Here is a 25,180-nt window from a genome sequence, read left to right as displayed (position 1 = left end):
AAATGATTAAACTTTACACCATACGCCAAAGGGATGAGATTGGGAGGAAAATGCTTCAAGACTGGCTGCCTGCACAATGGGCTGATTTCGTCTTTTTAGCTCCCCAGGGTTTAACATAGTGCCTGGAGCATAGTAGGTCCTTTAACAAATGCTTGTTGAATTGGATTGATGAAAACTATTGAAATAGTGGCTTTTTTTATTTTATTAGCAAATTGTGTTCTCGAGCAAAACTCCATTTATAACAAGAAATCTCTTAGAGAAGCTCTCTGGACAGATCCAAGTGATAGAGAAACTTGCAGCTGTCAGTGATGAAAATATGGGGAACATCAGCTCTGTCATAGAGGGTGAGTATCTGAGATAGACTCTAAATCCCAGTTTGGGATGATGCTCCTTGCCCAAATTTCTCAAAGGGAGGGAGGAAGGAATGGTAAGGTAGAAAGAGCACTGACTAGTCTCAGAGGACCTAGATTCAAATCCTGCCTGTGATGCTTACTGCTTCTGTAACCATGAGAAAGTCCCTTACTACCTTGGCCTCAGTTTCCCCATCTGTAAAATGAGAGGGTTGTGCCAGATGGCCTCTACAGTCTCTTCCAGCTCTAGAATGGTGGTCCTGTGATCTTTTTTGACCAGTAGCAAGCTAGCAAGATAGCATAAGGGGCAATCTCTGGCCATAGAATAGAAATAAAAAAAGATATGGTTTCTATTTTGAGAAAGTCAGGATTGTTCTTACTTCTCTAAATATCTTTGTCTCCTTCTCCCCCACAAAAAACCCCACAGCTTAGGTATGTTTCCATGATGTCAGGCTACTAGGCAATTCCCTTACTGGAAAAGTACAAGACCAGCAAGTTAATTCACAAGCCCACAGGCAAACTGTTATCCAAAATGGTCCATGAGCTTGGGAAGGGTGGGGAGGGGCAGATGGTGAGTGTTGCCTGCCAAAATACTCTGGACTTGTAAAGGTTTGAAAATTGGATACTCTTGTAAAGTCATGAATTTCACTTTCCAAAGAATCCCAGTCATCAGTGAAGAGCTTCACATCAGCTGTTCAGTAAAAGTCATGCGAGGCCTTTGACTGTTTCTCTAGTTTAGTTTCATTACTTAAGGCTGAAACTCCCTGATAAGTTATGTGACTGGGCATTCGCCCAGAGAGCTCCCTTCTGCAGGCATTCCTTGGCCTGGAATGAGTGCGAAGAACACAGTGGGAAGACTTATCCTCATCTCAGTCCTTCCATTTATTTGTTATATAACTTTAGGCAAGCCACTTAATATCACCGAGCCTCTGTTGCCCTACCCACCCAAAGGTTTGCTGTAGAAGTGATGTGAAAACATTTCCAAAAAATTAAAGTTAAAACTCTACCTTTTATTCTCATTAATCCTGTTAGTGTGGCCATATCCCACCATCCCACTTAGCATCCCATTTAACATTCAACTTGATCTATCATCCAAGTTTTCCCCACCTTCCTCATCCAGGCTGAGGTGGTGCTGGTCCAGAAAGATCAAGGACATTAGGGAGATCTCTCTTATTTCTTCAAAACTGGCCAGACTATAATATTCTTATGTATAAAACAAAAAATGTTCTTTGGATCCTTTCCTGCTTTGATGCCCTGGTCTTTTTCTTTTTGAGATACGAGATTTCCAAGAGATGAGAGAACAAAAGGAGAAGTTAGATTAGGAAACTGAGAGAGAAGGAACCTGAATCTTACACTTCTTAAACAGCTATATTTATTACTTAGAGGGAACAGTCCTTTATGATAAACCTCTCCATTGGTTATGTGGGAAACTCAATACAATATCTTTACATTTTAAACCATCATGGAGGCTTCCCAGAGGAAGTTCATGGTCAACCTACTGTGTTACATTTTGCAATACTGAAAACTAAGAAAAAGATGCTTGCCATACTCATCTTCCTACTCTCTCCACCCTGCCATGATCTCCCTGACTAACTTCCTTTCATCTGCTTTATTTAAGTGTAGAAGTGGAGCTAACATTTAATACCTGTGACTTTGGAAAAGTCATAAACTTTCCTAGTCTTATTTTAATCTATTAAATATGAACAATAACAACTACCCTACGTGCTTCTTGCGGAGATGTGGGGGAAAGCCCTTTGTGCGCCATGTTGTTGGTTCTGAAAGATGACCAATGATATCACAAGGGTGATGTCTTGACTTGTCTATGAATTGGATTTAAGTGAGGCAGAACTGGGCAGAGTTCTCAGCCTCACTTTCTCCACCAGAGTCATTGGAGTCCAGTTGCAAGACAAAAGTCCAGACACCTGAGGATGACCCAGGATGCAGCGAGTGACCTTGTCTTTCTAAATTAAGGTCTTTCCAGGTCTCATTTTGTCTGAGGCAATGCCCATTCAGTGACTAAGGGCTAGGTAAGAATTGAGACAAAAGGTGGCCTAGTTTGCCATCACAAAAGTATCAGTCTGGGAAGGGAAGACCCTCAGAATTTCTAGTCAAAACAGAAAAAAATTGCTATTTACACTCATTCACTTAAATGAACAACAGAAGCTTGGGCTGGACCATTCAGTGAAAGCCAAAGCTGCACACCATAGAATGCTATGTAATGTAACATTTTTTCCCCCACCAGCTATACCAGAATTCCATAAAAAGTTGTCACTCCTATCATTTTGGACAAAGTGCTGCAGCCCTCTGGGGGTCTACCACACCTCAGTTGACAGGGTGATGAAGCAGCTTGAGACCAACTTTGCCAGAATCATCAATAAAGAACACCCAGGACTGGCAGAAACAGGTATGTTGAAGATCTAAAGGCTTTCTTTTATCCCTTCAGTGAGTACAGTACCTCTTCACTCCCATCCTCTAAAAGGTTTTTGCCAGTCCATTTCCCAACACAAGCCTACTCAGAATTATCTAAGATTTCCAAGTGATGGCCGCAGTTACCAGGGCGATGGGATCAGAACACGTAAGAAGAAAGTCATAGACAAAAGGCTTCAGGAATTGAAAGCTAAGGACTTAGAGCATACCATGACACTGAAACTTAATTACTTGCTTTGAGAATCAATGACTATAGTCAAGATGACATATCACCTTCCCTAGGTCTATTGGTGCTCAAGGAAATAAGTAGGGGTTTCCACAGCAGCAGGCATGCAATTGTAGGAGGCATCAAGGTACAGTGGAGAAAGAACATTGATTATGGAATCAGAGGCCTTGGGTTTGAATCCTGCCTCTGCAAATTATTATCTGTGGGACCTTGGGCAAGTTACCCAAAATCCCTGGGCCTCAGTTTCCTCATCTGTAAAATAAAGACATTGGACTAGATTGCCTCCATAGTCCCTTACAGTTCTAGATTTATGATCTTATGAATGAAAGTCTGTATTCTTTCATTCTGTAATTTTTATTTTGGAGGGAAGGAGGGTTAAGTGACTAGCTAAGAGTCACATAGGTAGTGTCTGAGGCCAGATTTGAAGTCAGGTCCTGCTGGCTCCAGAGCTGGTGCTCTATCCACTGCTCCACCTAGTTGCCCCCATTCTGTCATTTCTTAGGAGCAACTTCTACCTGGGCTTGAGTTTAGGTTTTCTGAGAAGACTTCCACTCAGGGCAGCAGTTTAGATCCCTGACACCTCTAAATGAGGAGGCAACCTGGGATAGTAGAAAGAATGTTGAAGGACCTGGGTTTGAATGCTGACTGTGGTTCTTACCAGCTATAGGACCTTGTACAAGTCACTTAACCTGTCTGATTTCTGCCTCCTCAGCTGATGGGCTGAGCTTCCATATCCTATAGGACTGACCCATTTCTTGTCTTCCCACAGCATTTCGAACACTCGTGTCTCGAATTCTGGATCGGACAGAGTCTTTGCTTTCCTCCAGTCTCTCCTCCGAAGTCATCACTGTTTTTCAGTATTATCATTACTTTGCCAGCAATGGTGTGAGTGACCTTGAGGGTTACTTAATTCAGTTGGCTAAGCAAGGTAGGATCCACTGGATTTTGTCTCATTGTGATAATTGTTTGCTTTGCAGTCTGGGGTCCATTCCAACAATAGCCTTGAGTGATGGTAGCCCCATTTTCTTCTTCATGGTTTACCAATTACATGTTCACTCCTTGTAAAGTGAGGAGAACTCTATACACAGTAACAGCAACATTGTGCTATGCTCAACTTGGATAGACTTAGATCTACTCAGCAGTGCAATGATCCGAGACAATTCCCAATGACTTATGATTGAAAATGCTATCCACATCCAGAGAAAGAACTATGGAGTCTGAATGCAGATCAAAGCGTGTATTTTCTCTTTTTTGTTTGTTTTTTCTTTCATATGGTTTTTCCCTTTTGTTTTGATTCTTCTTTCACAACATAACTAATGTGGAAATATGTTTGATATGATTGTATATGTATAGCCCATATCAGATTGCATGCTGTCTGGGGGGGAGAGGAGGTGGGAGGAAAAAAATTTAGAACTCAAAATCTTATAAAAGTGAATGCTGAAAACTAAAAATAAATAAACAAAAAAAATGCTCACTCATAGGGCACTTCTCATTGTTTGCATTCCCAGGGCCCTAGGACAATGCCTGGCACATAGAAAGTGCTTAATAATACTTGATCATATACTTGGTTATTGATTGAAATGAATTTTGTATTGTTAATGTAAACTGTCTTCTGGTGAATAAGCGAAAGAATTTCTGCCAATACTCCAATCATTTAACTGATAGTATTTCATTAATGGGAAGCCTGGAAGTGACTCTATTGGTGACTCGTTTTTTTTTATACTTAACTTGCCACTTCTAGGTTGCAAACTTCCAATTGCTCCTCTGACTCTGTAGATAGAGCTCTCCTAATAGAAAACAGGAATGATATTTGCTCACAAGAGTACAGAAGAGTGGAGTAGAGGAGGGAAGAAAAATGAAATGGAAATGTGAAGCAAAAATATCCAGGGCAAGGAAAGAGGAATATAGTTGGGACTCTGTATGGAGGCATTTGATGGTGAGGGGAAAAAGCTAAACAAGTCACTTCAACTCTCTGAGACTCAGTTTTTTCTTCATCTTTAATATGGGAATAATGTTTGTACTGACTTCTTCACCGTTTTGTTATTAAGCAAGCACTTTTTAAACTTTAAAGTGCTTGGTAAATATGAGTCATCAGTAGTCTGGTGTAGCCCTTTCAGATGTAAATAATAGAATCAAAACCAAACTTTATAATGTGTTTTGTTAAGAAACCTTCTTGGGTAGTGGACGAGGGAAGTGGCTGGATTGGGCCTTTTAAGGCTGTGCATTGTTGATTGATTTTTTTTTTAAGTAGTGTCTCCGGTAGTGGTGATGGATTTCTGCTATGCACAATCTTTCTCACCCTGATGCCCTTGTGACCAATAACATGCATTTGTAAAGCATCCACTAGAGAGAGAGAGGCAGAATGGTGGAGTGGAGAAAGAGTGAACCTCAGTATCAAGAAGATTTGATATTGTTGCTTAAATAGTGTCTATTGTATTTGAAAATTATGTCATGTGTTTTCTTGTAAATAGTAAAGCTTGGTGGATTTTTTCCCTATCTTATTGAGTTAGCAGATGTGAATAAGAATTAAAGTTATCTCCAACTAAAAAAAAAAAAAAAAAAGAAGATTTGGATTTAAAGTCTTACCTTTGGGAAATACTGGGTCTGTGATCTTGGGCAAGTCCCTTTACCTCTCAGTGTCCCAGGCAACCTTCTAAGACTAAGTGAAGTTCTAGTCCATATTGATAGAGGGAGCTTTTTTCTTTAAGAATTCCCTTCACCAGTGACCTCAAAAGTCAGGACCAAAAAAGGACAAGGGCACAGTCTATAATCAGGAAATGGTCAACATTGGCACAAATGAGAATCAAATCTCTAACTGTGGCTATATTAGCTCCATGCCTAACTGATTTAACTAGTCAGGTAAGTCAAATAGCTAAAAGTCGGTCACCAATTGAAATAAGCAAAGTTGAGGCATCCTTTAAGCTGGTGGGATGTTTATGTCATGAGAAGTGATCATCTTAAAGTCCAGAATGAGACTTGGACTTTGGACTTGGCCAATGTATAGATTTGGTTTGCTTCACTGTCTATATTATTACCACCAGTGTTTTGTTTTTCTTCTTTTTGGATGGTGGGACTGATGGGGAAAAGGATACAAGCAATATAGAATTATCACACACCCCCCAAAAAAAGAAAAAGAAGAGAGATTATTAAAGTATGGGTTATCCCAAAAGTCTGAGTGCAGTTTTAGTCTTTTTAATAGTTTCCAAGTGCCCTCAGACTTTTGGGACAGCCTGTTTAACATGCACAAAAGAAAACAGAAGGGCCAATAGGAATTATAGACCAGCAGGACAGATTTGAAAGTAACCCTGAATTGCTTTACTTAAAAGTAAAAGCAAGCTATACATAATATTCATGGTTTCATGTACAATCCTCATTATCTAATCTACTTGATATATTTATATGTTAATTTTATTTAATGTTTAAGTTACAAATAAAAAAGGTTGATTTTTTAGAATTTAAGTAATTTTTTTTAAAAAAAAGAAATCTTGTTGTAAAATTATCATATTAAGCAGATGAACCAGAATGTTAACTCACTTCTCTCTTTAACCTAGCTGCAATGGTTCAGACTCTCCAATCATTAAGAGATGAAAAACTGCTACAGAACATGACTGATCTTACAGCCAACAACCTCCCAGTCCAGCAGGAAGTATTCCGAGCCCTGGCTTTTCTTCTGACTGAAAACAATGATGAGATTAGTCAGGCTGTGACACTGTATTTGGCAGCAGCATCCAAAAATAAGCATTTCAGGGAAAAGGTAAGTGGCTAGATAAAGGGGAAATCATTTAATCCTCTATCATTTAGCTGTAAAGTACCACTATCTGTTCATTCCATATGACTCATTCTTTCATTCAACAAGCATTTTGAATGATATGTTGTATCCAAATGGTCATAGAGGAGAGAATACATAGACCATGCTTGTTATCTAGCTGGAGAGACAAGAGGTACATCTATCAGTACTAAAGTACTACCACAGACAGGATGCTAAGAAAATACAAACTGTCTACAGTAAGGTCTTGTGATTTTCATGGTTCCATTATTTATAAAACAAGAAAGAGGATCTGACCAGCATTAATGTCAGCTCTGGGTTGTGGGTAGTCCTGAGACAGAATAGGCTGGGACCAGAAACCAAGGCAAGCCACTGGAGAAGGAATAGACATGCTAGCACACAATCTAGGGATCACAGCTAGAAGACCAATCAGATTTCAAGCCAGACACAAGAAACTGGGCAGAAAATGGAGTTTAGACCAAGAGATTTGGAACAAGAGGGGCTATGGAATAATCTACATCTAAACCCAACCGAAGTATGACTTGAACCCATCATGGCACTCCCTTTGCCCTGTTCTGGGTGGGCATACTTTTCCTGTGTGATCACATAAAAGCTAATAGGTATGTGTTCTGTACCCCAGAGAAAAACAGGAGATAGAGTTCTTCAGGTTCTGGTAACTGTAACAACAGGACTAGGTTTTCCAAGGAATCATTAAAATTCTTACAACCACATTTGAACCCACTCAACATAATGGAATCATGATTCTTTCCCTGAATAAACCATGTTTGCTAGGGACAAACATAGAATTCACATTGCTTTCCCTTCTCACTGCCAAGTAGAAGCCTCTGTCAGGCAAAGTTTCTGTATCCAACAGATTGTTGTATAGTTGTAATGGAATGTTGTGTAGTTGTGATGGAATTTTGCCCAAGATGGAAAACGTTAGTCATCATATATTTTCCTGTCAAAAAGATTTGGATCAAAAAAAAAATGTTCATTGCTTTAAATCCCTTCACACATAGATCCTTTCTACCTTTCTGTTCTTCTTATACTTTTCTCCTCTCCATGGACTCTATGATCTGATAACATCAACCTTGTTCCTTGCATGTGACATACTCCGACTCCTGACTGCGTATATTTTCAGTGACTGTTGCCTACACCTGGAACACTCTCCTCAACTCCACATCCTGGTTTCTTGCAAGTCTTAGCTCAAATTCCACCTTCTGCAAGAGGCCTTTCCTAATTTCCCTCAGTGCCCTTCTTCTGAGATTTCCTCCAGTTGATTACCCTGCTTGTATGCTGACTCCCCTGTTAGAATACGATCTCCTTGAGGAAGCTGTTTTTATCTTTGTTTGTATCATCAATGCTCAGCCTAGTGCCTTGAACAAGCACTTGTTAAGTACCCTGCTGTCCTTTTCCTCCATTCTTGTTGCCTTACATTATTATAGGAAGTCTGTGGTTTGCTTTCATGCTATCTAAACTCAACTGGGCTTTTCTTGCTACTCCATAATCCATCATTTCTTGTTGATTCCCTTTTGCATCCCTCACAGCAAATGCTTTTGATTGTCCTTGAGCCCCCTAGTCTGACTTCTTTTCTCCTTAGTCTCAACAGATAAACTCAGTCAATGATCTTGAGCAAGCCACCCAATCTCCAATGGGTATCATTGGCTACAGTGACTGGAAAATGTCAGGAGAAGGATCTCCAAGGTCCTTTTCAGATTTAACATGATCTCATTTATGACTTATTCCTTTTCTACCTCACCATTTGTATATATTTTCCCCTATCCTCCCCACCTCCCATATCCTTTGGTACATATACTCCCATATCCATTATCCTGTCTTTCTCTTATATCTTTCATCTCCCTCTCCATTGATTGATTCCTTTCTACCTATGAGTTTACTAGATGCCATCACTCAATCAACAAGCATTTATTAAATTCCTATTATGTGCCAGGCACTATGCTAAGCTCTAGGGATACAGAAAAAGGAAAAAAAGTCTGTTGGGGGACATATCATAGAAATGATAGACAGGATCAATAAAGGCAACATGTAAACTGGAAAGAGTACTGGACTTGGAGATCTGGAGACATAGGTACCAATCCTATATTCAGTAGCTGTGTAACTATTGTCAAGTCACTTAACTTCTGGGCCTCTATTTCTTTGTCTATAAAATGGGGAAAATAATACTGGTAATTCTGAGTTCACAGGGATGTTGTGCAGATCAAATAAGATAATATCTATAAAGTGTCTATAAAATATTTATAAAGCATAATATAAATACCATCAAGTGTTGCAATACAAACAGAAAGTGCCTGTAAATATAGGGTAAACTATATACAGAGTGCCAAGGGCTCATTAAAACATGTACTGGGGAAAGGCATGACTGCCTTAGTGGAGTATGGAATTATCACAGGCCTCTACTTGTTCTTCCTAACTCATTGTTCTTGAACCATGCAAAGTTTTAAAGGACAAATGTACTATTTGCTGCTCTTTCTTCCCACATCTGTACGTGGAGAAAATCCTCCTTCTTCTGTAATGACAATCTCCCATGGAGATGTTGATTTTATTTTTTAATCAGCCTCGGGCATTGTCAAAGGAAATACTGTAAGCCTGGGTACAGACTGAAGTGAACTGTTCTTCCTACCCAGCGTGTTCTTTTGTTCCCTTCTAGCCGTATTACCAATCTGGGTTTCACAGCAGTCAGGATTTCTTAGGCAACAGCTCAAACTAAAGTGAGTAATGTGATCGTTCTTTTGTGGTTGCTGTCTAGGGCTGTATATCCCTACAGGATATAAGGAAGTGCCAAGTGGATGCCTCCTGCCCAAGCTCAGGAAGAGCTTAGTGCCAGTGCTAAGTCCAGAAGTGGCCTTGGATACCTAGGGCTCAATATTGTCAAGCAATATCTATTAAGTACCTAATTTTGCACGCTGTCATGCTGTAGGCAAGGCAAAGCTCTCATCCTTGCCTAGAAGCTTACCATCTTAGGCAGAGATTCATAATCTTGGGCCCATGAACTTTTTGTTTTAATATTTTGATGAATTCATTTCAATATAATTGGTTTCCATTGTAATTCTATACAGACACATACTGAGAAGAGATCTATAGGCTTCACCAGACTGCCAAAAGGTCCATTAGGCAACACAGAGACATATAGCAGTGACATAATTGACTTTCAAATTCACTTGTCACTAACCTCAAAACAACCCAAGACCAGGCTAAAATTAGACCTCAAATGAACAAGTTCTTGATTCGCAGATTCTTGCTACTAGAGAGGAGTCAAGGCTAAATGAGGCAAAATAGGTTAACAGGGAAAGGGGTTATCCTAGAAGCCCAGATACCCAGATATCTTAGAAGCTCCCTCTGCTACTGATTACTTGGGGAGCTTTGACATGTCACTTGACTCCTTTGGACCTCATGTTCCTCATCTGCAAAATTAAGGAGGGGAGTGTGAATTAGATTAAGTCTAAGGGTCCCATCAGCTAAAAAATCAATGTATACACTTGTCACAGAGATATCCTATCATGACATAATTGACCTTAAAACTCACTTGTCACTCACCTCAAAACAAACCAAGACCAGGGTGAAATTAGGTATAAAATGGGCAACGGACAACAGGTAGAAGGCCAGAATATGCCACTGTCTCAGATTCAATCTCAGGAAAAAGTGAAAAGGCCTTTGGTGTATTCAGTGGAATCTCTCTGAATTTACGAGCAGCTACAGAGAAAATTCACAGTAGGGTGGGCAAACGTAACAGATGGAAATCTGCAACCCTGGAGGGAACATCCAGATCAATGAGGTTGGAGCCCACCCCAAGGAGTCAAGATAGCACACACTTCTTTGACTACACACAAAGATAAATTTGATTGATGTTTTTTCCATGTGTCTTTTTCCCCCCAGGCTTTACTGTACTACTGTGAGGCATTGACAGAGACAAACCTCCACCTTCAGAAGGCAGCGTGCATGGCACTGAAAAGCCTTGAGGTGAGTCCCAGGACCAGCATTCCTTTGACAGTTCAGAATATTTAATGATGCAAAATTAGTTGACTCAGTCAACAAACATTTATTTATCAGGGTTTACTCTGTGCAAGGCACTATGTAAAGCTCTGGGCACACAAAATAAAAAACAATGAGCTTGCTTTCAAGGACCTCACAATCTAATGAGGAATATGAAAGCAAACAATTATGTATATACAAAATATATACATATATCTATACGTACAGAGTAGATAGAAAGTAGATATTCATATACAGTGTAGATAAAAAGTAATCTGAAAGGAAAATTTTAGCAGTAGAGGAATTGGGCGGGGGGGGCAGGCAGAAAAAGTGGTGATAGGGAAGGAGCCAGTAGATCAGGAGAGGCCTCTTACAGAAGATAAGTTTTGGACTGAATCTTTAAGCCAGGAGATAGAAAGAGGGAATAGAATGGAACAGGTATTTATTAATCACCTACTGTATGCCGGGTACTGTGATAAGTGCTTTACAAATATTATCTCATTTGATGCTTATAACAACCCTACGGGATAAGTGCTCTTATTATTCCTATTTTATAATTGAGGAAACTGAGGAAGGCAAACGTTAAGTAACTTACCTGAGCTAGTAAATGAGCCTTCTAACTCTTCACTCTTTCTCCCCCCACCAAAACATTCCCCACACTGTACTCCACATTGCCCTGTAATCTTCTAAATGCATCTCTCTGATGTCATCTTGACCCTTGACCCTCCACCCATTTAAAAACTCTCAGTGCTCCTCCCGTTGCCTACCCCTGCCCCCCAAAAAAAACCCTAAACCTCTTAGCTTTGGGATATCAGAGTAGCAAGTGAATGAAATACGCTACCTTTTTACATGAAAGTGATGACAATGGTCTCTTATCATTGAGATTTTTCCAGTAATACTAATAAAATTGTGCCATTCTGTCTACATTCTCTCACTTAACTCTCCCACGTGACCAGTGACCCGTATTCACAAGGCTCCTGGCCAGAAAATTGACCTCTGAGATCTTAGAACAATAAATGCTACTGAAGGACATGGGGTTCAAAATGATTACCCCATGATCACGGCCTCATCAGCACCAATCTCTACTCAGCTAAGCCTACCCAACTGTGGACAATAAACAAGGCAACCCACAGCTTTCTTTTCATGACAAACTCACAACTGAGGGGAGTTTAGATCATCTAGTTTTATTGTAGCTAAGTTGTTTTTCAGTTGTATCTGACTCTCCATGACCTCATTTGGGGTTTTCTTGGCAGAAATATTCAAGTGCTTTGTCATTTCCTTCTTCAGCTCATTTTATAGATGAGGAAACTGAGACAAACATGGTAAGTGACTTGCCCAGGGTCACTCAGCTAGTAAATGTCTGAGGCCAGATTTGAACTCAAGAAGATGAGTTTTTCCTGACTTCAGGCCCAGGTTCTATCCACTGTGCCACCTAGCTGCTACTTTAGTAGCTCTCAAATGTCTGTTCCACAAAGTCAGTGTCCTCAAAAGGGCCATAGATTCTACAGATATCCGCCCATTCCTGTCTGCCACTATAAAACAGTCACAACAAATCTGTCAGAAATGTGACTGTTTTTGAAAGATACAGTTGATAATATAAATAAGTTGCTAATTCTAGAAATCAAAATACAGAGAATTTATTTTTTTAAACTATGAAAGACAACAACTATCTCAAAAAATTTCAATGAATTGCTGTTATAATTCATCAAATCATCTTTAAGTATAACTACAGTCATCTCAAGCAGATAAGGATCTATATTCAGGGAGTCTATAACCTCCTCTAGCCAACCTTTCCACTATTTAACAATTGTTAACTGTTGGGAAAGTTTCCTAAGGACTTCACGTACCATCTCCTTGTTATTTTTATCTTATACAAAATCCTACTGAAAAATAAGAATAATAGAATCTGCCATATAGGGTTGTTGTGAGGATTAAATGGGATATTTGTAAAGCACTTTATAAACCTTGAGTACCATATAAGTGCAAGCTTTTAGCTGTTATTGATAAAACACAATCACGGGTAAAAACTTAATTGATTTGTATGTAGTATTATAGTATATTTTTTCTGGTAGCACTAGTAATGCTTAACTTTCCTACAGTGCTTTAGGGTTTGTAAAGTTCTTTACATAGTTTATCGCATTTTTATCCTTTCAACAACCCTGGGAGTTAAGTGATCTTAGCCTCATTTTATAGATGCAGAAACCAAGGCAGAAAGCGACTTGGCCAGGATCACACAGTCAGGATTCGAACTCACAAATTCCTGACTTCTTCCTAGTCTCCAAGTCTAACATTCTCTGCATGTATTCACCACCCCGCCGCCTAGAACCAAACTTCTCACCGAGAGGAGTTTGAAAGTTCCTTTTCCTCTTCTGCTCTTGTCTTATGCTTGTATACTGTCTTCTTTCAAGGCTTAAATGAGAATATCCCCCCTTCAGTGACTCAACTTGTACATAAAATGTCACAACTCCCAAAATTTCCCTATTAAACTGATAGTCTTTTTAAAAAAAAATCCATTTCCAAACGTTTAAGTGATTTCTCATTTTCTTAATTTTATTCTCTTTCATCATAAGACATGTATGCACAAATTAGCAGAGAGTTTAGGAGAATTAAAGTCATGCTTTCAGTTCTAAAATCTCCCCAAAAGGCCCTCTATCTTTTAGGCACCCTAGAAACTGTTCCTGCTTATACTCACATTTCTCAGGTTTTTAGGAAATGAAAGATCTTTGTCTGCTCTTTTATAAAATTAAATGGCTCTCACACAAACTCAGCATCATACAACCTTGTTACCAAAGAAATCGGAGCCTGCGAATCTGTTCACTGGATCATTTTCTCTCCAAATCTGTCCAAATCCCATTGAAAAATTGAGTTTCTTTGTATACATATTTTAGCAATTTGTGTTAAAATGAAGTTCTTTTTCTACAAATATAGGAAATCAAAATGTTCATTTAAAACATGAGGAGTATCTCATACCCTCGGATAATGTTAATCTCTTCTTTTACACAAAAACATTTTTTTCTGTCCTTTTCGTCATTAACAGCTCCTTATGAGCAGGGGCTTAAAGAGAAAGTATATGTTATATATAAATGAGATGCAGGTAGGTACACAACTCCACTGCCACTCCCTGCCTGAGACCTTTTTCCTGATGCCCCTGGTTATTAACAGTCACTCCCTCTTGAAATTATTTTCTATTATTTTGCATATATATTTGCATATGTATGGTATCCCTAGTCCCTGCCACAAGGGCTGGCACATAGTAGATACTGAAATGTTTGTTGAATTGAATTGGATTCTCTAGTGTGATAGCAATATCTTCTTCTCCTCTAGATACCAGAACTCTTAAGCCAGGAAATTTCCCCATAACTCTCCTTTTGCCATTTTATATAGGCTACTGAAAGCATTAAGACACTGGTAAGTCTGTGCCAGTCTGATAACGAAGAGATCAGAAATGTGGCATCTGAAACACTGCTCTCTCTTGGTGAGTTTTTAAGAATTATATTCCTGTCATCTTTTTTTTTAATGTAGGTTGTTTCTGTACATGCACAGTAATGTGGAAAATTAAGGAAATTATCTAAATTATTGAGTATTCTTTTGTTCAGGCACCTAGGTGACACAGTGCATAAAGCACTGGACTTGGAGTCAGGAAGACCTGAGTTTAAATCTGACCTCAGATACTTACTAATTGTGTGACCCTGGGCAGGTCATTTAACTCTATTTGCCTCAATTCCCTTATCTGGAAAATGAGCTGGGAAAGGAAATGACCAGCTACTCCACGATCTTTGCCAAGATAACTCCAGCTGGGGTCACAAAGAGTCAGGCATGGCTGAACAATGAAACTCTTCTGTTTTCCATCTCCCACTTAGAGGCAGCTAAGTGACATACTGGATAGAGCTTTAGGTCTGGAGTCAGGAAACTTGTTGTCTTGGCAAGTTTTCTTACAGTGGGTTGCTATTTCCTTCTCCCGCTCATTTTACAGATGAGGAACTGAAGCAATTAGGGTTAAGTGACCTGTCCAGTGTCACTCAGCTAGTGTCTGAGGTTGGATTTGAACTTGGGTCCTCCTGACTCCAGGGCAGGTGCTCTGTAAACTGTGCCTCCTGTTCAAATTCAGCCTCATACATTCGGTAACTCGGACAAGTCAGTTAACCTCTGTTTACCTCAATTTCCTCAATTGCAAAATGTGAATAAGACCTACTCCCCTGGTTGTTATGAGGATCAAGTGAGATAGTATTTGTAAAAAGCATTTAACACAATACCTAATGATATCTCATTTGGTCCTCTCAACAATCCTGAGAGATGGGTACAATTATTATCCCTATTTTGTAGTTGAGGAAACTGAGGTAGAAAGCAATTAAGTGACTTGTCTAGAGTCACACAACTAGTACCTGAGACCAGATTTGAACTCTGGTCTTCCTGATTCCAGGTCAAGGATTTTATCCACTATACCACCTGGCTGTCTCACACTAGCATCCAATAGTGGATGGAGAGGGCTGGCCTCCAAGTTAGGAAGACCTGGAGTAAGCCTTGCCTCCTTCACATTAGCTAGGTGATCTTGTGCCAATCATTTGGGCTTTCACGGCATCAGACAACTTTTCTGAGACTAAAAAACTAGAGACAGAACAGAGACAGAGACAGAAAGAAGGAATGGAGCTCACGTTACAAGTTCAGAAATCCAGGGCTCAGAATCCAAGAAAAGAGGAAGATTAGACTATGATACTGTTGATACCCATGAAGGAAGCTCTACAGATCACCAACATGGAGAAAGCCGTCAGAGACCTTAAAAATACAGCTGTCTGTACTTGGTTCAGCATCTTTGATTAACTCTTGCCTACCCAGCTAGCTTCTACTTCACTAAGACCTACTTACATCAGATAAAAGTGATTTTTAATTTAAGGGGAAAAAAACTAAATTATACATATAATTAGCTAATTACTTTACTTTTAAAAGTTTGAGTTTAACAGGTTTGTGACTGATTTACTTTCCTTTTTACTTTTTTTAAAAGTTTCTTTTATTTTTAATTTATGGAATAAAATAAGCATTTCCATAACATGGTACAATAAAAAAAGATGATTGCACATTTCTTTTTCTTTTTTAATTTTCTTTCTTGTTGAGGAAAGAAGTTGTATTTATTAGAAAAAAGCAAATTCACTACTAAGGTACAATGACAAAACCTAAGAACATTGTACTGAGCAGAAGCTCACAGATATAATCTTGGTCAATGGTATGACATGGAAACAAGTCCTCCTTTGACACCAGTAGCTTAACAATCTATAGGGGGACCTTGTGGGGTGTGTAATAGTCAAGTCAGTCTCCTATTCAATCTTCTACATGTGTCCTTTCTCACCCTGGCTTAATGGTGCCTTCTGCTACTGAGCATATTCTTTAATAATAACTGAAAATGAGCCAGCATTTCTTTGTTTGAAGGATGAGGTGAGGATTTCTTGTGCCCTTAATTCCCTGGACATTCCCTGTGGCGTTAGTTTGACCTGGAGAAGCATTTTAGAATAATAAAGAAAGTAAAACTGACATTCAATAAATTGATGGAGATGCTTTTATTTTATATATTGTGTGTATGAGCTAAAGAGGCAGGATGGAATAATGGATGGAGAGGGCTGGCCTCCAAGTTAGGAAGACCCGGAGTAAGCCTCGCCTCCTTCACATTAGCTAGGTGATCCTGTGCCAATCATTTGGGCTTTCACGGCATCAGACAACTTTTCTAAGACTAAAAAACTAGACAAGTTATTGGTCTGCATCAGTGGAAGGAGTTTCCATGCTAGAAATTATCCATACTAAAGAAATAAAAATATAGAAATTTACCTTTGTTAAAGACAAGATAAGATTTACTAAAAAAAAAAAAATAGCCATTCCAAGAGTAGCAGGCCCTAACTGCCTCACCTTAACTCCTAATAATTGTCATCCATTCAAATCCAGTTTCTCCCCATCATTTTATCATATCTTTCTGTCATTCACAAAAGGGCTTGTCAGTTTTTCTCTCAGACACTCAAATTACCATGTGTAAGGACATAGAAGTAAAAATATTAATTGCAAAAAAGACAATATATCAGAGACAACCAATAAAACAGAAAGAGTCCAAGGCTTCTGTGATACAGGTTTGTTTTGCTTTAAGAAAAACCAGTGCACAAAAATCCCCCTTAATCAAACAGGTAAATTAGGGGATGATCAGGAAGACTCATCTTCCTGAGTTCAAATCTGGCCTGACATTTACTAGCTAGTTTGACCCTGGGTAAGTCACTTAACCCCATTTACCTCAGTTTACTCATATGTAAAGTGAATGAAAGAAAGAAATGGCAAACCACTCCAGTATCTTTGCTAAGAAAGCCCCAAATGGGATCACAAAGAGTTGGACACAACTGAAACAAATGACCCGCAGCAACATTTTCTATATGTGGCTTTTTAATTATACAAAAATATTCACTGCAGAGTTCCCTGAAATCAGAGTTTCTTGATCAGGGAATCCATGAACTTGGTATTTTTTAAAATATTTTTGATTACTATATTGTAATATAGTTAGTTTCCTATGTACAGTAATTATTGTTATTATTAATGAGAATTAGCATTTATATAACATTTTAAAGTTTGCAAAGTGCTTTACAAATGTTATCTCATTTCATCCTCACAGAAAGTCTGTTATTAGTATCCTCATTTTAGAAATGAGGAAACTGAGGCTTAGAAAGGTTAATTGGCTTACTCAGTCACGCAGCTAATAAGTGTCTAGGGCATTCAAAACATGACTGAGAGGAGTCCAGAGGCTTCACCAGACTGTCAAAGAGGATTTATGATACAAAAAAGGTTTAGAATCCCTGCCTTAAATGATCCCTAGTACAGTTTAAATGCTGAACTTCTTTCTAAAACAATGAATTTATGTTGTTACTTCCCTGCTCTATCTTATACAAAGTGGAGCATACCTGTGTAATTCCTGGCATAAGATTCCTCAGTGGGCCTCTTCAGAAAATACGCTATTTGTTTTCATCTTATTTTAATAAATACCAAATGACAGTAAATATTTGTATACTGGAGGTGGTGATGCTAATAGTGAAGGAAGCCTGGCATGTGTTTGCATCTGAATATTTGCAAAACTCAGATTTTACAGATTTGCCTCCAAATAATGCTTAGTTACAAATATTAACTAGAAAGGGTTTGTCCAACACCTTTGTTATGGTTCAGTCCTTTTTCAGTTGTGTCCGGCTTCTCATGACCTCATTTGGGGTTTTCTTGGTAAAGATACTGGAGTATTTCCTTCTCCAGCTCATTTTATTGATGAAGAAACTAAAGCCCATAGGGCATGTGACTTCCCCAGGGTCACATAGCTAGTAAGTGTCTGAGGCCAGATTTGAATTCAGGTCTTCCTGATTCCATGCCCAGCCCTCTATCCACTGTGCCACCTAGCTGCCCTTCTAAGACCATAATAAAAAAGCAGGTTTTTATTTTTTCCCCATCTAAACTAGCATGCCAACCTATAGCAAATTATCTCTAAGCAACCTTGGTGTGAAATTCTTTTGTTAGAGAAAATCGAAGGCCTCATGTGTAGTAACTCACTCACTGTTTTGTATCTAGGAGAAGATGGGCGGCTGGCATATGAGCAACTAGATCAGTTTCCTCGAGACTGTGTGAAGATTGGAGGTCGTTATGGAAATGAAGTTGCCACTGCTTTCTAACTACTTACTAACGCTCAGTCTAATGTTTAAAGGCCATGGCATCTGGCCTTCCTGCCTAGGATGGTGCTGTCATTTAGCTGGAAAGACAAAGCAATGGAGGAATCCTATTGAAAGAGTACGGAGACTTGATTATTTATAGAACACATTCAAGTTGGGCTACTCAATTCCCATCACCTTTTTCTTTCGCCCAATGGTAGAGCAGACCTCTGAGTCAGTAGACTGTATTGTTGATGGCTCCCAGCAACACCCAGTATAATTCAGTCTCATCTGGCATAGATATTTTAAAGATGGGCATCTCCACTTTTTACATGCATTGTATTTTTTTACTGGAAGTTTTCCTGTAAGCTTGAAATATTCATGTGACGCTTTATCTCAGCAAAGGAAAAGTGGGCTCAGTAAGTAGGGACTAACTGAAAAAGGGGGGTTTAGTTTAGCTTTGTTTTTTACTATAAGGTGTAATAAGTGTCAGCTTCCTTGTGGTTTTCTCTCTGTGATGGACTCAAGGTTGAATTAACCCCTTGGCTATCTAATATCCTTCAGAAGAGAAGAAAAAGGACTTCCACAAATAGATTAGCCTATGAAACTGAGTGGGATGTTAGCTCATCAACTTAATTTTTGAATGTCCATCTAATCTTTTACTTCCTTTTTTCAATCACCTCCACTACCCCTCAATAATTTACAAGTTTAATGTCTATTCTACTGAAAAGTCAAGTTGTTATCTAAAACTTATAAATTAAAGTTATACCCACTCATATATGTGTGTATATATATTCAATTAACTTAAGAAAATTTCAAGATTAATTTGCTTTTGGATCAAGAAGAAGCAGATGTTTCACTCTTCCAAGTATATTCTGGGGTATTTTGTCACTAGCATACACTAGAACTAAAGTCAGAAGGCTAGAAGGATGCTTGTGATGTGGGATGTGCTTGGGGGAGCTGACAGAGATCCTTGGCTCCTGGAAAGAAGTAGGGGGAAAGATGGTAGGGTGTCTTTGACCCTCACAGAGTTTATGAAGCAAGCTCAAGGCAAGATACTCACCCTCCAGGGATACTTCATCTATGTCTGTACTCCAGAGGCTGTTACACTGTAGGTACGAGACAGCAACTTGCTATGTTTACTGCAAAATCAGGGTGCTAAGCTGGTGTGAGATGGTTAAAGCAGATGACATTAAGTAATGACTGTCTTGTCTCCCTAAAAGTATAAAAAGAAGGATATGCCAAGGTATTTCCTCAGTCCTTAAAGTATTAAAAGGAATCTTCAAGAGTGTAATTAAAGGTCCAGGATCCAAACTGTACTGTGAACATTTGGTACAGTACTCTGCTTAGATATCAATTCAACTCATCAAATTTTTAATATAGTTTTTTAAAAAGCACTTCATTTAAAAATGGAAATCATTTGCCAGGCTTCCTGGTAAATCATTGTTTCAACTGTGAATGTTGTAGTGATGTATATATTTGTAAATTTATAAATACCACATAAATATATATATATATCCTTTATTGAAAAGATACATTTGTATAGTCTAAAATGTTTACTTGTTTAATGGATGAGATGGTTCTTTTTATGGAAAGTAAAAGCATAATGTTAAAAACTGTTTTGAGGTTGTTTTTTATATTATGTCTACTGCATGAACTGATGATTCCAGACCTTTTTGTACTGACTTTTGCTTTTTTTTTTGGTGGGGAGGGGCTTCTAGTTTTGTGGCATTTGTACTCATCACTCTCATGATCACATAAATTATAATAAAGATTATTTTTGAATTACTAATAGACACCCCAAGTCAGTTTTATTCTCTTTGACACAAGCATTTTTAGGACACTATGACTCGTTAAAAACAACACATTTAGTCTTATCATTCCTTCAGCTAAATCAAACTGTGCTTACCCCCTGACTCCCAGGGTTCTCTCCTTCCACACAGTTTCTTTTCTTTAGTCCGTGCCTGTGATTACAATGGTATGGGTGTGTCCAAGTAAGGAAATTCCCTCTACCAAGAAAGATATGCCCCTGTTCCTCAACCTACAGACAGGGAGTACCTGAAGCAATAAGAGGCTGGGATTTGCCTGGGTTCCCACAGCCCATAGGTGTCAAAGGCGGCACTAGAACCCAGGTCTTCCTAATTCTAAAATAGATTCTTAATTATGCCAGACCATTTCTCCTTCCTTGTGTCTTCCTGGGTCACTTTGTATAGATCTGTATTTGCCCCTGCAATATTATGAATATCTATGTATAGGCTATATCTACCTAGTAGAATGTAAATGCAGATGTGTTGGTAAAATGTTTAACAATCAGCTGTTCCCCCAAAAAAGTGCCTAGACACTTTTAAGTTTGATCTGCATTTTCTTAAGTCTCAACAATCAACAAGACAACAAATGCTGATTTGTAGCCTGCAAATTTAACAATCTGTTAACTCCAGAATGCCCTGGAATGTAGGGTTGTGGAGAATTGAATTAGAGGATCTTTCAAAGGGTAATAGAGAGCGGAAAGTGTAGGCGGAAACCAGGTGTAACATTGCAAACAAGGAATTAGACAATTTACAAGTATTTGATATGCCCTCATATGTGCCAGGCACTGTGCTAGGGATATGAATAAAAAAGAAACACTAAGAAAACAATCCATACTGGAAAGAAGCTTGTATTCCAAAGCAAAGTCCCTTACCTCTATAGGGGGAGAGAATTTTCCCATGTAAGTAAGACAACTTATTTGAGGGAAGGAGGGTACTAGCATTTGGGAGATGAGGAAAGGTTTCATCGTAGAAGGTAGTATGTGAACTAAGTCTTGAAGGAAATGGATTTTTTGGAGAGGGTGGACATTCTAGTGCAAAGGCAGGAAATGGAGTACCATGTGAGATGAAGGACAAGAAGGCCAATTTGGATAGACCGTAAATTGTGGAAAGAGAAGTAATACACAATGAGGCTGAAAAGGTAGGTTGAGAACAGATGGCAACAGGCTTTAAAAGCTAAACAAAAGAGTTTATAGTTGGTCAATCAATTAACATGCATTTACTATCTATTTATGCACAGTCTAGGCCAGAGTTGGGGAACCTGCTGCTTCGAGGCCATGTGTGGCCTTCTAGATCCTCACGTGTGGCCCTCTAGGTCCCCAAGTGCAGACCCTTGACTGAATCCAAACTTCAAAGAACAAATCCCTTTAATAAAAGGGAAACTTGTTCTGTAAAACTTGGATTCAGTCAAAAGGCTGCACCCATGGACCTAGAAGGGTCCTAGCACCTTCTTGGACTAGAGTTTATATGTAAGGCAGTGATGTGGTCAGATATGTGTGATTAAGGAAAACCACTTGTTCATACAGGATCAGCAGCCGTGGAAGGATTATGTTCTGTATTGTGGAAGGAAACTAACAGCCATGTCAATATGCTCAGAGATTGGAACATCTCTCTAGCACAGTGGCTCACACATAATGGGAATTTAATAAATATTTGTTGAACTGAATTTTGAATTTAATATATTAAATATTTGTTTCATGGAATTTGAGTTTCTGAACAAAGTAATCCAAGAAATAAGTACATGCTGTGTCTGTGGTTACTAAAAATAATAATGACGATGATAATGATGATACTGTAATGAGCACAAAATTCACCCCCTACAAAAAGTATATTAATTATAGAAGTTACTTGTTGTAAACCAAGAAAGCTAAGTCTAATACACACACATATATATATACATATACATGTATATATATACAATATTAGAATGCATATTCTAATATGGATCTTGCTATAACAACATGGAATTTGTTATGATACAGATTCACTTGGATCTCATCAAAAGTGAATTTGGGGTGGTGATGGATTTAAGATGACCGAGTACAGGTAACAACCCAGGTGAACTCTCCCATCATTCCCCTCCAAATAACTTTAAAATAACTCTTCAGTCAAATTTTGGAGGAGCAGAGGCAACAAGAGGTCTGAGAGAGACATTTTCCAGGCTAAAATAAATAAGGATGTCTGCAGGAAAGGTCTATGATACTGGGAGGTGTACCAGCCATACTGACAACACCAGCGGTGACCCTAGGAGGTGACTGCAACAGCAACTTTCAGAGCTCTCAACCCAGAAACAGTAAGGGGTGGGTCAGACAATTGGTCAGAAAGATTACAGGTGACTCTTTCCTGGCATTGGGTGCAGCCAGCACTGAGTAGTAACTATAGCTCTAGGGCAGAGAGGAAGGAGCACTGGGCTTGTGGCCACAGGGGAGTAAGGGCCCTTTCCTGGGTAAAGACTGGAGCTCAGATGAGGAGAACAGTGATCATATGTAGGAAACTGAGTCATATTTATAAAAATAAGAGTCATTCCCAAAATTGATAAGTGGTCAAAATAATTGAATAGGCAGTTTTCAGAAGTAAAAGCTGTCTATAGTTATATGAAAAAAATGCTCTAAATCTATTAGAGGAAGGAGAATTAAAACAACTCATCATACCTATTAGAAATGACAAATGCTGGAGGGAACGAGGGAGAATAGGTTCACTAATACATGTGGTAAATCGTGAACTGGTATAAACACTCTGGAGAACAATTTGGAACTGGACCCAAAGGGCTATAAAATTGTGCATTCCCTTCCATCCACCAATACCACTACTAGGTCTTACTTCAAAGAGATCAAAGGAAAAGGGAAAGAACATATATGTACAAAAATATTTATAGTAGTTCTTTTTGTAGTGGCAAAGAATTGAAAATTGAAAGGATGCCCATCAACTGGGGAATGGCTGAACAAGTTGTGACATATGATTGTGATGGAGTACTACTGTGCTGTAAGAAATGATGGGTGTTGAACTGATGCTGAGTGAAAGAAGCAGAACCAGGAGATCATTGTACATAGTAACAAACACAGTGTGTGAGGAATTTTTCTGGTAGACTTAGCCCTTCACAGCAACACAAGGACCTAAAACATTCTCAAAAGACTCTTGAGGCAAAATGCCATCCACATCCAGAGAAAGAACTATGGAATTGGAAGGCAGAATGAAGCAAAATATTTTATCTTGTGTTATGTTTTGTTTTGTTTGTTTTTTTCTCATGGTTTCTCCCACTCATTTTAATTCTTTTATGCAACAGAACTAATGTGAAAATGTGATTAATAAGAACGTATGGGTAGAACCCATACAAGATTGCATGCTGTCTTGGTGAGGGAGGGGAGAGGGAAAGGGAGAAAGCCTAAGACTTGTGGAAATGATTGTAAAAAACTGAAAACAAATAAATTGATAAAAAAAAATTTTTAAGGAAGAAATGATGGGTGATTTCAGAAAAGGCAAGGCAAAACCTATATGAAATGATACAAAGTAAAGAAAAGAACCAGGAGAACATTGTGCACAGTAACAGACACCACTGATGACTGCCTTTGAAAGACTTGGCTACTCTATTCAATACGATGATCCAAGACAAACCCAAATGACTCATAATGAAAAAAATGCTCTCTACCTCCAGAAAGAGAACTAATGAACTCTGAATGCAAATTAAAGTATAATTTTCTAACAATTTTTTTGTTGCAATATAGCTAATAAAGAAACATGTTTTGCATGGTTTCACAAATATAATTGAAATCATTTGCTTGCCTTGTCAGTGCAGGAGGAGTTAGGAGTGAGGAAGTGGAAGGAAGCGGGAGGGAGGGAGCACCTGAGTTCAAGTCCAGCCTCAGACACTTAACTGGCTGTGTGACCCTGGGTAAGTCACTTAATTTTTGCCTTAAAAACACAGACAGAGAGAGGGAGAGGGAGAGGGAGAGGGAGAGAGAGAAATGGGAAATCGTGGAATAGAAGGTTTTAGGGACAAATGTGATGAGTTCAGTTTTAGATACGTTGATTTTAAGATTCCTCTTAGACGTCCATCCTGTTGGAATGTCCAGTTGTCCAGTGAGACCACTGCTAGGCCTTTTAGCATTTATATAGTGCTCTGTAAAGCAAAGTGTTTTAAAAGTAACATTTGATTTCATATTGTTTTTAGCAGCAATTTAGCTAACATTGATTCCGGGTTTTATGGTTTTTAAAGCATTTTATGTATGTTATGTTATTTGATTTTCACAACAACGCTTCCAAGTAGGTGCTATTATTATCTCCATTTTACAGAGGAAACTGAGGCAGGGAGAGGTTAACTGGCTTTCCAAGGGTTATGCAGCTAGTAAGTGTCTGAAGCCAGATTGAAACACCACCTACATAACAAAGTCATTTTTGTTCCACAATAACCCCTGGGTCCTAAAATCACCTTTTGCTTTATGAAGTAGATCAGGATCAAAGAAACTTGTCCCATGGTCATACAACTAATAAATGTCAGAGGCAAGATTTGAACCTAAATCTCCAGCACAGAACTTGAGCTCTGAACTTGAACTCAACACTAAACTTGACCTCAAGTCTAACTCTTTCCTAGATACCACACAGGTTCAGGAACTGTTTCAGAAGCAGTGATAAGGCTAATTTGGCTGGAGTTTTTTTATAGGGGAGTAGTGAGTAAGAAATTGAAGTGATGGTTCTGAGCTATATCAAAGAGGGTCTAAAATGTTGGTTGAGGTGTTGTTTACGTACCATTATTTTCCCTCTTTTTTTATTTTCTTTCAGAGACAGCTAGGAAACAGTGAATAGAGCTCTGGATCTAGAGACAAGAAGACCTGAGTTCAAATCCTCAGATACTTGCTAACCATGTGACCCTGGGCAACTGCCTTAACCTCTGTTTACCTCTGTTTCCTCAAATGTAAAATGGGAGTAATAATAGCACCTAACTCACAGGGCTGTCATCAGGCTCAAATGAG

General features: G+C 38.8%; 1 protein-coding gene across 5 annotated transcripts in view; it reads left to right on the top strand.

Moving 5' to 3' along the window:
* RIPOR2 (RHO family interacting cell polarization regulator 2) overlaps positions 1 to 18,855 on the top strand; it is a 262,117-nt gene extending 243,262 nt beyond the window's left edge. For all 5 annotated transcript variants that reach the window (XM_072603985.1, XM_072603982.1, XM_072603988.1 and 2 more), the window contains 7 exons: positions 209 to 344; positions 2,593 to 2,754; positions 3,773 to 3,931; positions 6,555 to 6,757; positions 10,664 to 10,747; positions 14,144 to 14,234; positions 18,332 to 18,855. In XM_072603985.1, the coding sequence (XP_072460086.1) occupies positions 209 to 344; positions 2,593 to 2,754; positions 3,773 to 3,931; positions 6,555 to 6,757; positions 10,664 to 10,747; positions 14,144 to 14,234; positions 18,332 to 18,432 (936 nt within the window). In that variant the 3' untranslated portion in view covers positions 18,433 to 18,855. The remainder of the gene's footprint in view (positions 1 to 208; positions 345 to 2,592; positions 2,755 to 3,772; positions 3,932 to 6,554; positions 6,758 to 10,663; positions 10,748 to 14,143; positions 14,235 to 18,331) is intronic.
* The last annotated feature ends 6,325 nt before the right edge of the window (positions 18,856 to 25,180 follow it).

The sequence above is a fragment of the Notamacropus eugenii genome, chromosome 4 (genome assembly GCF_028372415.1).
Source record: "Notamacropus eugenii isolate mMacEug1 chromosome 4, mMacEug1.pri_v2, whole genome shotgun sequence".
NCBI classification, from domain to species: domain Eukaryota; kingdom Metazoa; phylum Chordata; class Mammalia; order Diprotodontia; family Macropodidae; genus Notamacropus; species Notamacropus eugenii.
The sequence above is the reverse complement of the archived record's forward strand: the minus strand, read 5'-3'. Positions and strand labels throughout refer to the sequence as shown.